We start from the raw sequence: 17,159 nt of genomic DNA, 5'->3' as shown, positions 1-17,159 counted from the left end.
TGAAATCCTATAAGGCCTCAATTAATTAAAGTCGTTAAACTGCCCGATCCCCCCATATACCCCATTAAACATGCATGTGTATATCCATTAGTAATTCCAACCCCGCTAACTTGGTGCTAACATACTGTGAGCTCTGTTTGTGTAGCAATAATATTCCCGGTACACTGAGTCAGTCAAATTCTAGTCGTAACATCTTTGTGCTTGTAAATCGCAGGTTGGTTAATTTATAGAGCGACTGTGCCGTTGGCGTTTGCCTACTAACAGGTTATGCCGTTTCGTACAGACTGGGTAAAGTAATGAAAATATCTCATAGTCTGAATAGATTGAGTGTTTGATTATCGTTCTAGTTTTGTAGTCGTTGATCGGTTTTTTTTTCAGTCATTCACTGTTAGTAGCGACAAGTTAATATGGAAGAAGGAATCGATATGATTTGTAATCAATTTAATGGATTTCTACTATTTTTAAAATTCCTGTTTTACAAAAAATAAGAAGATTGAATTGAAGGACTTCTATATAATTTGTTATACCACGTATTTTATCTGGTGACAACATAAACAATCAAATTTAAGAATTGATACGAGAGTTGCTATTTAAGTTTGACGTATACCAATAAAAAAAAATATTTATAATTGGACATTATATTATTTTTCAAAATACTCTCCGTAAAGATCAATAAACTTTTTCATGCGTTTGGATCAATTGAACGCCTCAACCGCTTCTTCCGGTGTAGAAAAACGAAAAAACGTTACCTCGCAATTTATTTTTGATTTTCGGGAATAAGAAGACATTTTTGGCTGCCAAACAAGGATTGTATGGCGGATGACCTATCAATTCGGTGTTTTGACCGTACAAAAACGTTTTTGTTAGTTAAAACTGATGTGAGAGCTCGCATTGTCGTAGTTGGGAAGGATTCGTATCCTGCGTTTGGTTTCCCTGAGTTCGATCACTTCTGACAAACAAATGCTAGTATACCACGTAGAATTGACAGTTCTAATGGAACTATGACGATATGTCCAGTTATTTCGAAAAAAAAAATGTGCTTTTAAAGCACCGTTTTGGTATTTCTTTGCACCAATCGACACGACCTTCGTTTTTAAGTGATTTTGAAATTAAATGGTATCCAACGCGCATAAATTTTTTTGGCAGCCAAATTTTCATGCAATATTGAATGTGTGTGAGTGGATCTAATGACTAAGTATGCCTTAATCTCACGGCATATCACATGATTATCTTGCAATATCAGTTTACGCACAGCATCCATGTTTTCTGGCACACACAACAGCCGATTTTGGACGAACTTTACGAAATTCATCCTGTAGCAAAGTGCGACCACGATTAAAACCGGGACGCCCAAGATCAATAAGAACAGAAGACACAATTCAACAAGTTAGATCTTCAGTTCAACGTAATCCTGGTGTATCGACTCGCAAGCGATCAGCCGAACTTGTGGTATCCGGCGCGTCGCGATTCAACTTGTGCAGAAATTACAGCCAAATGATTTAATTTGAAAAAGAGCTTGAAGAGAACCCACGTGCAAGCAATGAAAAGCCTCTGCATTCGCCTAAAGTAACCGTTGGTGGTCATATCAGCCCACGAAATCATCAGATTCTATTTCTTTCAAAATCAACAGTGGCAATCTGTCACTGTAATTTCTGAACGATACATAGCCATGTTAAGGGATTTTTCCTTTCCGCAACTGCAACAATTTGAAGCCTATAATCGTACGACGTGGTTTCCACAAGGTGGCGCGATATGTCATACATCTAATGCCTCTTTGGCGGTCGTAAATCAGATGAATGCTGGAAAACTGATTTTTCGCCGAGGTGACATTGCATGGCTGCCTAGAAGTACGAACCTAACACCACCGGATTTTTTTATGTGGGGATACCTGAAAAGTAGAGTCTACTCCAATAACCCAGCCACGTTTAATCAGTTGAAGACCAACATCCGAGAAGAAATAGCAGCTATATCCCGCGCAATGTGTCAGCGAGTTTTTATCAATTTGAGATCTAGATTTGAGGAATGTTTGCAGCGCAAAATAATTTATACATCACAGTTTAGCTTCGCATGTCTTCATTACCTAATGATGACAATTTTTGTGTATTGCTGTTTATTGATTGATATTTTATCAAATCTCTTAGTTAAAATTGGTGGTTAGGTTAGGTTAGGTTAGGTTAGGTTAGGTTAGACATACGAAGCTAAACTATGATTTATAAATTTAGCTTCGTATGTCTAACCTAACTATGATTTATAAATTATGTTCTTTTTCTGGAACTTCAAAGTTGAACAACTATGTGAAGGGATGATTTCTGCGCCCTACATATATACATCAAATTTTTCAGCATAATTTTTTTCTATAGCATACTAAAATTTTAACGAAATCGGAGGGGTGTAACCCAATCTAGATAATTACCTAATTTTTTTATTATTATTTTTTTAAATTCGCAAAACTTTCTGGTCAATCCTGTACAAACTTGGACATTAATAATTAATTCTGCTTCATTAGTTAATTTTCCAATTTTGAATTGAAAGTATAGTCCGTTGCCCGTCGAATTAATTATTGAGAATAATGAAATTGAAAAAAAGTTGGCAGCATAATTTAAATAGCATTTCGTCGCGCTTCCACTACCGCAGCCAATAAGTTATTATCAGTGAAGTTGCGCGAAGTTAGTTGAGAATTTGTTTCTACTACGCCTGGAGCTTATTAAACTAATTCCGAAAAGGTATCTTGCCTGTTAATCGTACGGACGCTTTGGTACAGGGCCGTACTCAAGCAGAAGAACAATAAAATTCTTTCAGCTTAGCACATTCATGTTTTATTTAGTATGCTGATTCCTCATATGTTAATTATTTCTTCTAATTATACAAAATTATCAACAGAAAGAATATTTTCACTAGAGTTAAAAAATTATAGTGATATATCATTACTATGGATATGGAAAGTGTTTTTGTATGATTAATTTAATAAGTAGACTGTATTTCTTACGCTGCTTTGACTGTATTTGGAAAATAAAAATATATGAGGGTGCAAAATTGTAATAGGGTTGTTGGTGATCGTGTGATAATGTTCAGTGTTTCTTGTGTCTTTAGATATATCAATTTGAAAATTTGAGGGATTATACCATCACATTTTGAAATTATTTACAATCTTACAGTGTATTCCAGTGCCATATCAAACTCTATATTTGGCATCAGCTTGAAATAAAAATATTTCAAGAGTTTACGATTTTAGGTATAAAAGAGGAAGTATGTTGGTAGTACCTTTCGATACTTAGATTTATTTCAAAACCCAAGATAATTAAGAATTAATATTTTTATTTACCCAATACGAGATTCGATGAATATTCAAAATTTGATTAATTTTCCAGAATTTCTACTACTATTCCAATGCTTTGGTGGCAACAGATTTCTCTTCCATTGTACAGGGTATTGAATTTGCTACGACTTTATGTAAGATTGTAAATAATTTTATATGTCAAGACCAATGATAACTATAATTCCTCAAATTTTCAAATTAATATCTCAAAGGACAAAGGAGGCACATTAATCGGTCACCCTGTATATACTACAAAAATTTGCTCATTATACACAATGTCATTTTCGATGCCTCCTTTGTCTTTTGATATATCAATTTGAGAGTTTGGGGGATTATACCGTCAAATTTTGAAATTATCTACAATCTTACAAGGTGTTCCAGAATGCTGTGCCATTGTAGAGAGTATTGAACTTGCTACGACTTTTATAAATTTTTAAATACCTCATAAAACGCATCATAACCCTAAATAAAATATGGGGTGTTTCTTATAAAAATGTAATGATCCCTCAAACTTTCAAATTGATACCCCTGAAGACAAAGGAGGCACTGAAATTTATCACACTAATCAATCACCTTGTATTTAATAGAATGGTTGCTGAAAGTTCATCAAATATTATGTAATTTAGTGCATGTAATTTAACCTTTCACGTAGGGATAAAACTTTTTTCTGAAAATTATTTGTTTAACTATTCAGAAACGAAGTAAATTCCATACTGACAATATAAAGGAAACTACTAAAAAGGTTAAAGATACAATATAAGCAAAAACTAGTTCTTATGGAAATAACAATGTCTGGTGATTACAATATAATGATTAAGCAATTTATTTAATGTTAATTGAGGAATTTAAACTATACAACATGTGTTTATTAGTACGTTGAACTGAAATGAAATAAATAGCTTGTGTCACTGACTTTAGAACACTACAAGTTTTATTCATTTATTTAAACTGTATAATTGAGATGTTATAGAAACGGCAAATCCGTTAAGACAAATTTTATTTTGTTATAAAAAGAGTTTTGATTCATTTTCCTTCACAATAATGAATCAAGTTTTCTATACATTGCGCCCTCTTCTAAAAGATCCTGAAATCAACCGTAACACAACATTGTAATCTCTTGTAGAGACCTACAGAAAAACTCAATAAATAGAGTATCTGATAGATACGTTCAGAGATGGCACGACAAGCACATAACGGAAAATTATTTTATTTTCAATTTCATAGAAATAAATTGATATATCAATTTACGTAGTACCTGAATGATGTTATGAAAATTTGTTTTTATAATTTGTTTTGTAATTTGTAATTAGAGAATTTTTTTTAATGATGCCATGATCCACTTTCTACACCGTGAAGAATAAATATATTTCTTCACTTCTTCATGAAAGTTTCAAATTTGTTTAAGTTAATGAACTAACTACAAACCACGTCTCATTATAGATGAGGCTGTTCCAGCAACAAATGATTTTTAGTGAAAATTTCTTATTCCAATTCTCCGCAGATACATTTCTTGTGAAAGTTGTATACTTTTAGAAAGGCTTCGGAATATATGTAGCATAATATACGAGGATATATTGAAAAATTCTTAGCCTACTATAGAACCAAACAAAATTTCAATGTCAATATCTTTTATTACCCAACATATTCTCCTCTTAATTGGATACATTTATTACAGCGAACCTGCAACGTCTCTAGACCTTTCAAAAAATTGTTTCTTCTTGCTCTGTAAACCAGACCTCCACAGTTTTTATAAACTCCTCGTGGGAAGAAAATTTACGACCTTTTAAACTTTTTCTCAGTTGAGGAAAAAGATGTTAGACAGACGGAGCCAAATCTGGTGAATAAGGGGGGTGTTGTAGTCATTCAAACCCTAAATCACGAATTTTTTGCTTGGCAACATGAGATTTGTGTGCAGGGGCGTTGTCCTGCAAAAACAAAACACCTTTTGATAGCTTTCCGCGACTTTTCTCTCCAATTTTTTCCCTTAGAGTGATCAGTAAAGTCGAAAAGTAATCTCCAGTTATTTTTCTACCCTTATCCAAAAAATCAATCATGATTACTCCATTGCAATCAGAAAAAACTGAAGCAAGAACTTTTCCAGCTGATTTTTGAACACGAAACTTCTTAGGTCTTGGAGAAACAGAGTGTCGCCATTTCATCGATTGTTGCTTTGATGGTGGATCCTAGAAATTTACCCAATTCTTATCCATAGTAACAATTCGGTTTAAGAAGTCTACATCGTTTTCAAATCGAGCACAGATCGATACTTCTACCATTGCACGCTTTTGGTCAACATTCAAATATTTGGGAATCCATTTTGCAGCAATTTTTCTCATGACCAAATTGACGTGAACTATATGATGAACGCGTTCGTACGAAATATTCAGTGCTCCAGATATCCGTTTTAGACCAATTCGACGATCTGATAAAATCATGTCATGAACTGCATCGATATTTTCGGGGACTGACACAGAAACTGGCCTTTCAGATCGGTCATCATCTTCAATGGAAATTTTACCTCTTTTGAAGCTTGCAGTCCAATTTTTCACTGTCGCTTACGAAGGACATTGATCACCAAGGGTATTAAGCATATCTTGGTAAATCTGCTTACGTCTTAACCCTTTTTTCTTTTAATTTATTGCGTAGCTCTGGTTTACTTTTTTTACGTCAAACTTTACACTGACACTTCTACTAAGTTATTGTTCGTTGCTATGGTAACGCAATATTTTGTTTATGCATGGAACTGGTAAGTAGTGTTTTGTTATTAAAACAAAAATTGATGCTTTGAAAGCTTTATTTAATCGAAATAAAATTAACACTGTGCTGCATTCTCATTTGCAGCAAATATTTAGCGAATATAAATCCAATATGTGATTGGAAATATTTATGACAAAAATATAAATATCCAATCACAATTTGGATGAAGAAATATCACAAATCATATTTATGTACAGTACAATTATATCAGTATATTTTATTGCTACTCATATAAATTCTATAATAATCATAAGTCATGTAGTCTGCTATAATAGGTGGAAGTGAAAAGATAAAGAATCAATACAACAATGATCAACAAAGAAAATGTAGATTTTTTCTTCAAGTTCAAGATTTGTTTACTTCTATTTTGAGTTAGAAAACATTATCAAACGTTTTTTGGGAAAAGTATGATTATATTCATGAATAAATCTATCTATTTTATAAAATATTAATGCTGACCAAACCGAAATTATTTCAATATAAACAAATGAACCCAAAATTGTCCTTTTCTGTACAAGTGATATGGTAATTTCAAAGGATGGATAGAAATACTTTAGATCCTTATAGAACAGCAGAAAGGGAAAACTTTATGATTAATTTTTAGGTGCAAAGTATGATTCTACTCAACATCAACATTAACTAATCTGAGAATGTTTAATCAAAGCAAGTTAAATTGAACTTTGAATTAGATCTTTCAATGCTAGCAAAACAAAATAAAAGCACCGTCTTCGTACTAATAAACGACAGTCCAGTTGTCCAATTGAGTTCTATATGTACACAAAAGGTTACTCGTCAACGCTTCTTGTTTTTTTTTGCGGTATTCATGTAACCTGGAGAGCTCGCTACAAATTACAACCCCGGAAAAGAATCAAATTCTATATCACGGTCATCTAAAACTCTAAAACATACGTGATGTGGTTATTAAATAATCAGACTGGTGATATATAATATTTTAGTTTGATATTATGTGTATTTATTTATTATCACCTTTAATGTATACCCTTTCTTTATCCTTACATTGCTCCATCGGAATGGTCTATTGTACGAAACAGTACTGGAAGTCTTTTTCTTTCGGGTCACGCTTTTTCTTTCACAATTTCAACAGATTCAAATTTTGTTTTATTTAATGCAGATATTAGATAAGGAAAAAGGTAGAAGCCGCACGGCGCAAGATCTGGCGAATAATGTGGGTGATATGGCACAGAGATTTTGTACTTGGATCTCTCTTGACGGACAATGCGGAATGAGGCACTAGTTTTGCCCACACTCTAATTTTATGTCGATTATTTTTACGGCAAAATAAAAAAAAAACAGCAAAGTCAACGGCTACACTGGTTTGTATACAGACACGTAGACATCGGCTTCGAAATAGTTTTGTGTTAAACAGCCGCACTAGTCTTGTTAGTTAATCGCTACGACTCGTACATAGAAGTTTCTCACAATATTTGAGAAATTTAACGTAAAAACAAATCTTAATCTTTTTATATCTTTTTTTATGTATGGTTTCTTGCACAAAATTGTTCATCACAATAAAGCCTTTCATAGAAACATGTACACTACTTTTTAAATTCATTTGGTGATATTTCTCGTGTACTTTGTCCTAAAAACATTGTCTCTTGAAAGTAGAGTGTTTTATTACATACTAATCTTCTGTATCGCCCATGTAACTGCATTTTGAATAATCGCTGCACGTACTATACTCGCCAAAGAAAAGTTATGAAGTGAGTAAGTGAATATGTAGGTTCTGACAAGAAATTATATGATTGCGAAGGAATACTAGGCCGGTATTTTAGCTCGCTCCTCTCACAAGCGAGCGGTCACCAAAGGGAATGATTTGATTGGTAGCGATATGGAATTTTTAGATTCTTATGCACCCCTCTGCTCGCAAATTTGTAACACGAGCGACTAGTTGCGGCAACACCGGAATATTAGCGTGTTTTGTCAAAATAGTTTCTAGCTCTGTACTTGTACTGTCAATTAAACGAAAACTATTCTAACTTAAAATTTTTTTTAATAGTAGCAGTTTATGAGTTGAAATTATTCCAGGTACATTATATTTTAAAAATAACCTCAAACATTTAACTGAGGACATATTGCATAGATAAATATTGCACGTCGCTTGACATTAAGCAAGTTTCTTGCCAGTGCGTCATGTCTGACACTAACAAAAATTTGATTCAATATTTTGTGACGCCATTTGCACGCAATAAAAATAGCACCAAACCGATGATGCTGCAAGTGCAAGGTCTTGCATGAAACAATCAGATGAACATTATCTGCTCATGCTTATGATCAAGAAATATTGCGTCTTGCATGGCACGTTGTATTGCATCATGACAAGCGGCTTTTTCCTACATCTTGCTGGTAAATACCAGCACTAAAAAACTTCAATGGTGTCCATTACTAAATGAAATCATTTTATTTTAACATTTGGAGTATTAACAATTTTGACAGATGGGGGAGGAACAAAATACCAATAGAAATAATATCATATTAGATAGTGATCGGTACTTACAGCTACTGAAGAATAGAATAAAGTTGAATATTGATTATGTTTTAAGTACTGTGAAACTTTCACTGTTAGAGATCGATATGAATTTACCATGACATCTTAAAAATGTACCAATTATTTCAATACCCTCTAATTGTCTTAAGTAACATAAAAATCCAGAATTCAAAATATCTTGACGTCGCAATACCAGAGAAACAGGTTTCCAAAAAAAAAAAGACTTGACGAAGCAGCGGATAGCACCTTGTGATCGAGAGGTTAAAATTAATTTAAAATATGGCGATTCATTTGTAGAATTATTAATAGAAAAGGTTTAAGTCTGGTTAATAATTTTAGCGCGTGCTTGTTCCAATCATTTCGAAGAGGGTAGTTTCATTTAATGCATTTAGGTTTAAAACATTGTTTATTTATTTATATATAATTTACCCAAAGAAATAAATAAAAACTGTAATCCATAATATATCAGAAACAATATTTTTAAATTGAATAATTTCATAATTTTGCTAATAATATTTTAAATTATATTCCTTGTAAATCGCACGCGGTCTTAAGAACGTGAAATCTAACTGGTGAATTCAATAACCATATGAACAATACGTATATGTATAGACATATCTTTGCATCAGATCTACTTTTGGAATCAAAATAAAACTTTTGATTCCAACGTGACGTCAAGAAGTCGAGCGTGCCTGCGCATAGGCATACCGGTGTATGTGTTTCTTTTGTACCATACAGAATTGTAAGCATTGAAATTTGAAGAACCTATAAATGAAAAGTCATACAAACTACTATTGTCTATAAATCTAAAATTTTCCACAGCTAGTCTCTAGTTGCTGTTGCTGGTAGTTACCTGAAGATAACAAGAAAGTAACATAATTAATAAATATAATGTGCATCTCAACATGTAGAAGGGTTAAAACTAATTTTGGAATTATTGAATTTAAGATAGTTCAATAAGTTGTAGTCCAAGATAGTCAAATAATGTTGCTAATCATTCTCGTGTGATCATTGTTTGTATTGAATATGAACGAGATGGTATTGCTTATCAAATGTTTGAGGACGTTACAAAGCTGAAAGCTTGGAACTAATATAATATGTATTTTAACAGAAAGGAACTAATTTGTTTTTGTTCAAAAGTGGATATGGACAAAAATCATCAAAATTAAATTATGCGTATTTAATAATTTCTCGGCAAAAAAGCAAAATAATTCTAGTTTGAATGTAAATGATAAGATTGTTAAACATGTTGATAAAAATTGAAATAGTATTTACAGACAGAAATATATACAGCAATAAAAAATTTGTCAATATTTTCACTTAGTTTGCAAAGAACACTTTTTTTTGTTGTACTCAGTGCAAGATCGATGTTACGTTTATCATATTCACAAAACGTATCGATCTTGCAACTAGTGCTAGGAGAAGTTTTTGATTAACAAACGGATTCGATTTCCTCAAATGACAGAAAAATACCAAATTGATTATATTTAAGTTGCGGGTCTGAAGCCGCAACGTAATTAGAAAAGTTTCCCAGACATATTTGAAGAGGAAGATCATAATTAATATTTCCGATATTTCATATGTAAATATTTTTGTGTCATTTTGCCCATATTTCTGTCGTTGATGAGTCTTTTCATCAAAATCATATCTTAAATTGAAAATTATGATAAAGCTTTGAAATTAACATTCGTTCCAAATATTTGCTCGGTCAAAAAGAAGGTAAATCACTGTTCATATTTTCCGACATCAAATAATATGCTACAATCAAATTCTTATATGAATGAAATTCTGTGGGATGATGAAAATTTGTAAAGTTTGAATGAATGGATTAAAAATAAGTTATGACAGTGAAATATATTGGAGAATATAAATATGTGAGCGTGTAATGAATGCAGAATTGGAGAAAAACCACTCGGATATATCCAATCATCATCGATGTTGAAGCTTTTATAAAATCTATCCACTTATAAATAGAGAAAATGTATTAAGACATCCTGAATAATAAAGTACACCATATTAAAATCTGTTAAGCATGTTTTCTCCAATCTACAATTTTTTTATTAACATTTTATAGAATGTTTATAATTCTTAACAGTATATAATCATTTTTACAAAGATAAACTGTGAAAAGGTGAACTTAGTGAGAATAATACATCAATTAATTATTTAATTAATTAAATTATTAGTTAATTTTTCATTCTTATAAATACTTTTTTTGAATAACAGTTATTTTTGTAATTTATCTTAATAAATGTGTTTTGTATATTAAAATATTTTTTACACTCCGATTATATTTCAAATAATATCAAAAAAGTATTTGACAACAAATTAAATTTGATTTAATACGTTAATTATGAGAATTTTCCTCAAATTGCTCAGATTGTTTTCATATTCAATTGATAATTTATCATTAAAAAATTCATCTTTCTTTTTATTTCAGTCACTTTCAACAGTTTTTGAATTTGATTTTTGTATTTTGCTACTTAACGGTTTGTTAATGTTTTTATATTTTGTTTCCTTATTCCTGAGTTTTTATTCTACTTTAGAAATATTGTGATGTTTGTCTTATATTTCTTATATTAATAATGCATTACCTTAAAATTTTTAATGTTAAATATTTTTTTAATAAAAGTGGAACCGCCAAAAATTACTAATTAAAAAAATTTCCTCATGAGTTAGAAGAGTACAAAAATAAATATTTATTCATTAGGATAATTAAAAGAGAGGAGGGAAATTGATTACATGCATTAAAAATTGAAAGTGGCTGAAAAATTTTATGTAAACTCAAATTTATCCAATGAAACTGTCATGAAATAAATATAAGAAAATCAGAGACAGCTCTTTCAATACTTTTGAAATTATAAGAAATAGTCAACAATATTATAACGCTTTTCATAGAATTGATAATCAATCAATCAATTGCCAAATATTTAGCTTGTTTGAAATATGAAATTATATGAATTTTTGTTTTAGTATTTCAGAAAAAGTATTTTTGGACGTTTTTCATATATTAGCAGTTTCATATTGATTAATAGAATTTTGAAATTTCATGAGAAAAATTCGTTCTCACTAAGTACACATGGTTAAGTCTCTATTTCATATTTTGTAAACTCTGAACTGTACAAATAATATATATCTATATATTTTTTGAAACTTTAAATGAACAACGGAATAACAAGAATCCCCCATCCACTACCAGTAATGTCCCAGTCGTACTAAAAATTAACCATATTTCAACCTCTTCTTATGTAACTGAGGATATCTCGAAATTATTAACATTTTTACTAAATCAACTTTCAAAATTCTAATGTTTTTATCCAAATTACCCAATGGAACTTTTTCATTGCTTAAGGGTAATATTTTTCAATGGGTTCAGAGTGTGGTAAACTAAGAAAAAAGTCATTATTTTAACAAGAAATTTACATCTTTTTTTAATAACTTTCTTTTATCCAAAGTGGAGTAAATATATCTTATAGATTCTTCTGTTTTCATCCATTCTATTTGACTTCTCATATATCTTCTTTCTACCCTTATTTTGTTTCTAAAAGTGTCTTCGAAAGTGAATTTCTACGAAACATAAGATAATGAAAATCTGTATTGACTTAATTTCTCATGAATCAATATTCATTACAAATGATTATTCCTATCAGTTTCCCCAAATTCACCAAATCAATTTCCTGTAGTATTTGAAATAATTTTTTCAAAATCTGTGGATAGGCAGGCGCGGATCGATAGAATGGCCGACACGATCTCCTGATCTGACGTCATTAGATTTCTTTTTGTGGATGTATGCTCCAAGTACTTAATACAAAAAGAAACTCCTCAACTTGCGATTAGATCAATCACGCCTGAGATGTTGAATAACGAAATTTTGAACATCTCTTAAACTAACATTAATGTTTTTTGATGTTTCAGACACAGTTCCACACCGTATATGGTTTTCTTCTATGAATAATTAAATGTCTATTTTGGTTTTGAATTTTCAGGTTGTTTCATGATTAGTCTATGAATATTTTTGCTACTTTTGAGGTTATGCTGGAAACACCAAAACACAAACGGTTTTCGTTGATTCTCATGTCTTACTCGATGCCACTCCGATTCCACAGATCCTAGACTTACAATTCCTAAACTAAAATAAAACAGTTTTTCACACTTTCACACAAAATTTTGGAAAGTGTATTGAGATGGTATAGCAGAAGAAAGTTATTTTAGACGTGGGATTTCTAGAAATTTTAACAGAACAGAACAGAAATAAAGCAGAACAATAAGACTGGATTTTGGATTTTGTATAGACAAGTACTTTTATTTTTGCGGAGAAATTGGGAATATTTTTGAATTAGAATAAAATCATTTAGAATTTTTTTCTATATTTTCATAGCCACATATGAAAATAATCGAAGGTTGCCTTGCAAATGGATAGAAATAAATTTTACAGCATATCAAGTCTACAATTTCATCCTAAGATTCATTGTGATGCAACAAAACTCAAATTTTGTTTCATAGAAGTGACAAACAATAAAAATTTCAGCTACCTGCCTAAGTGAATTCAGTTCCCCCAATTTATTCATGTGAATGTTAAAACAAAAAGTTTTTTTGGGTATAAGTTGAAAAACCAGTGAAAATAAAATCAGACCGTGTGTTTTCTACCCCTTTCTAGTAGTGCAAGAAATTAGTTCATTATAAATTAATCGTGTGTATTTGAGCATAATTGAATTATGGTAATATACATTCGAGAGTGAGTAGGTAAGAAAAAAAAGTCTCATGCAACCCTTGGTTTCTGAGTAATAGGCATTTAAAGTTGCGAAATCAGAATTTATATTTAAGTATATTTTCTAAATTATACTTTCAAATATTATGAATTTTTAATGGATGATTACGTATGACGATATAGTGTGTTTGAGGGTATAAATAATTCTACTACACTGCTGAAGTCCAGGGACGGTTCAAGCCTAACGGTTAACAATCTAAAACAGTTACAGGGAAAACCTGTAGAATCTAAAGATAGCAAAAATGAAGTTTTCAATCTTTGCTTAACTCGATAAAATTGTTATTATCCATTGAAATAACTTATAGGAGGAATATCGTGTTATTTATATAAGGAAAAAATTCTCATTTCGATTCTAGTGTTTACCGGTGTTGCAAATACCAAGCTTTCAAGATATCCTCTAAAAAATTATTACCCACTATTCCTGGCCACACATTAATACAAAATCGTTGTTGTTTCTTTATTTGAAATGTACCGTGAGGAAGTGTTTTCAATGAGTAATTACAATTTATTATAATTTTCTTTAGAACGGCATGTAGAAAGATCTGAAAATCTACATATCTGTAAAAATTACGGATTGTTTCCCGGGCATGAGCCGTCCCCAGCCTTCAGAGAGTAGTATACAACTATTTATTTCGTCAAACACACTGTACGGAATCATCTATTATAAATATATAAGGATGAATGTATAATTTAGAAAATATACTTGAATATAAGTTCCGTTTTCTTTCAGGTAAGGAATTTCGAGTAACTAATTTTGTAATAGTATGTCTCACAGGTAATTGAGAATAATCAGTATGACCACCGATAGTACTTAGTAATATTAACAAAATAGACATATTTCAACAATAATAACATTTGAAAGAAGAGGGCAGAAAAATGATTTTACGAGAAACATGAATGAAGCTAGAGACGTTCATAGTCGATATATAAAATGTATGATTACAAATTTTTCGTTTTGTTACAATTGCTTCGTTATGAAACAAGTGACTAGTATATAGTATATAATTTTTGAAAATTTTCTTTTTTACAATTATTATTAAATGTTAGATGACATATTTTTACCAATTTCTAGCACCACCATTGAGTATTTTAACCTGATAAATTATTTGTTTTCATATTAATAATATAAATTTGATTTGAAGAATTTTCAAACTAAGTACCTAGAATTTTAGACCTTCAAGTTAATTTCACCTAGCATTAATGAAACCTTTATCCACTCTAGTGAATAAAAATCGAAACTACGTATGCAGCCTTTTTCTAATTTGCTTCTCTTCACTATAAGAACACTTGAATGTAGTACTGTTATTTTGAGTTGTACTTCATGTTTTTCAGAGAGCATTTCAAAGACGAGTGCTAGTTTCTTTAGAAAAAGTAACTTTAATTATATTCTAATTTCAATGAAAATCCTAATTAAAACATAATTATTACTGTTAAAGAAAGTCCTTGGGTTTTCTAGAGGACGGGGTAAGCATGGGCTCTTCTAACATTTTTGTCGTTTCAGTAGGACTGGTTGCGGCACTATCTGGAGACGTCGCCTTACCACTCGAAGGTGTTGGAACCTACAAATCACAAACGATTTTTGTTAGCACAAGAATATTAATATTTTAGGCTCAATTAACGAAAAATGGGTAAAATATGTTTTCAGCAATAATTATTTTTCAATAGTTATCTAGCATTTCAATATAATCATAATTATGCGTAATTTGAAATATAAGAGGATGATCCCAGAAGTATCTGTAATCTCCTTTTAGCTCCATACACTTTTCCCAGTGATGTTCAATAAGTTTGATTTTAAGAATCGTCAAACTCCCCAAAGTAACCATTAACTGCTGACGTTACCTTTTCCAGTAGCCATTTTTTCAAGTCTAGAAGCAGAAAATAATCCGAGGTGGCTAAATCTGGCGAATAGGGTACATGAGGTAGCAAATCAAACTATAATTGATTAAATTTAAACATTGGAATAAAGGGGAAGTGAGCTGGTGCAATCCAAATGCGGCCTTCTTTGCTAGATTTCTTCGCTCAAACTTTGCAATGAGTACGTATAATACTCGCCGTTGATATTTCTTTCTTTTTCAAGATAGACAATGGAAATTATCATACGCGGATCCCAAACATATGTCAAGACCTTGCATGCAGATGGAACGGTCTCTGCTTTCTTTGGACTCAGTTCTCTATAAATCCATACAGTCCACTGTTTTGTATGTTTTTTTGTTTCGATGGAAACATCTTCACGACGTTGTTCTGTTTTATTGTGAACAAACGCGGCACCCATCTTGCACACAGCTTTCTAATGTTCAAATTTTCAGCTAATATGCAATGTACCGCACTTTTTAAATTTCCTCCTATGTCTGATAGCCCTCGAATGTTCAGTCGATGATCATCCAGTGCGCTTCGAGGATTTTCTTCAACATTTCTGGACTCGACACCTCTTTTAGTCGACCATTGCGTTGCTGGTCTTCGCAAGTCGTACTGCTTTGTTTAAATTCTGCTACCCGATATTTTACTGTTGATAACGTGAAACCAGTCTCACCCAGAGTAGAATCTTCTTCTGGGACTATCCTCGTACAAAACTAGACCTGTTCATTTCTCAGTTATTAAAATAAATGAATTGAGTTGGGAATGTAATTTGAATAAAAGGCAATATAAGAAACCGATCGTTCAGATTTCGTCTTTTAATTATAACTCGTTTTCACAAAATCCGCCACAAATAAATAATCGTTCATTGATTACAAACCAAAAATTATGAAATAAGATATTCTTTGAACTTATTTCTTCATTTTCCTCAAGTTTTCTGAGAATAGTGGGCGGCGAATGTCTCTAATCCTGCCAGACTTAGACGTAGTTGACTTTTGGACGTACTCCACTGGTAAATTATCCCATTCATCCGGAAGCACAATTGAGAGCTGATTTAAGTCACACCTCGACTTTATAAATTATCGCACAAATCTTCGATAGAGTGCATGTCGAGAGATCGTCCAGTCAAATCTAGAACTATGATCACAAATAAATGGAGCGAACGGAATTGATTCAACCCCTAAAAGAAAATAATCTCTTTCGAAAGGTCGTGCCCCACAAAGAATACATTGAACGAATGACTCACTTGATCATCTGCACATTCTGACTCGAAGGTGTGTATAGTATAGACCAAAGCGAGACTCGTACCTTGTCCCGAGCTATCATACATATTTCGCATCACTAGAAGCCTTTCACTAAGCTCAGAAACAGTTAAATAATAAATCTGTCATCTTGTTCGGTTGTGGCGCCTGATCTGAGCAGATCAATGTAGATAAGTGGGATGAGACACCGTTTTTGAGACAACTTTTTTATGGTAAGAAATGTATACCGTTTGAATATGACTACTCTATTTTAAATAATTTTCTAGAATTTCCAATTGTTTTCATTCGAAACTGAACAGTCATTTTGTTTTTTAGATTTTCATTCAACATGTAGAAAGATAACTAGTTTTCTTTATAGAGATCGTAATTTCATATTTTATAAAACGTTACGTATTTACTAGGGAAATTTACCTGGGGTGCAGATCCCTTTATTCTCGTTTTTGATCTACGTTTTTTTAATATGACTGGACCTAGACCAGTTCCTCCTTCCGTATTTCGAGGTAGGAGGTCCGTAGGCCTTTCTGGTGGTGTATTGGAAGACTTTTTGGACTCGGTCTCGTTAGGTGATTGGGAGCTCGAACCGCTGTCTGATCCCAATCGCTTTAGTATTTCAGATATCATCTCCTCTATTCGATTGACTTTCTGATTCACTTTTTGGATTTCTAATTTCACGTCTACCTATGATGCAAAACGACT

The 17,159-nt window shown here is 31.8% G+C and overlaps 1 protein-coding gene across 1 annotated transcript in view; it reads right to left on the bottom strand.

Moving 5' to 3' along the window:
* Nucleotides 1-12,907: 12,907 nt before the first annotated feature.
* The window catches only part of LOC130897789 (potassium voltage-gated channel protein eag-like), a 39,482-nt gene continuing 35,230 nt past the window's right edge, over nt 12,908-17,159 (bottom strand). Inside the window, exons 10-11 of the mRNA XM_057806693.1 lie at nt 16,875-17,141; nt 12,908-14,906 (exon numbers count right to left, since the gene is read on the bottom strand). Coding sequence (XP_057662676.1) covers nt 14,778-14,906; nt 16,875-17,141 — 396 coding nt within the window. The 3' untranslated portion in view covers nt 12,908-14,777. The remainder of the gene's footprint in view (nt 14,907-16,874; nt 17,142-17,159) is intronic.

This window comes from Diorhabda carinulata, chromosome 9 (genome assembly GCF_026250575.1).
Source record: "Diorhabda carinulata isolate Delta chromosome 9, icDioCari1.1, whole genome shotgun sequence".
Lineage (NCBI taxonomy): Eukaryota > Metazoa > Arthropoda > Insecta > Coleoptera > Chrysomelidae > Diorhabda > Diorhabda carinulata.
This window is presented reverse-complemented; position numbering and strand designations above follow the sequence as displayed.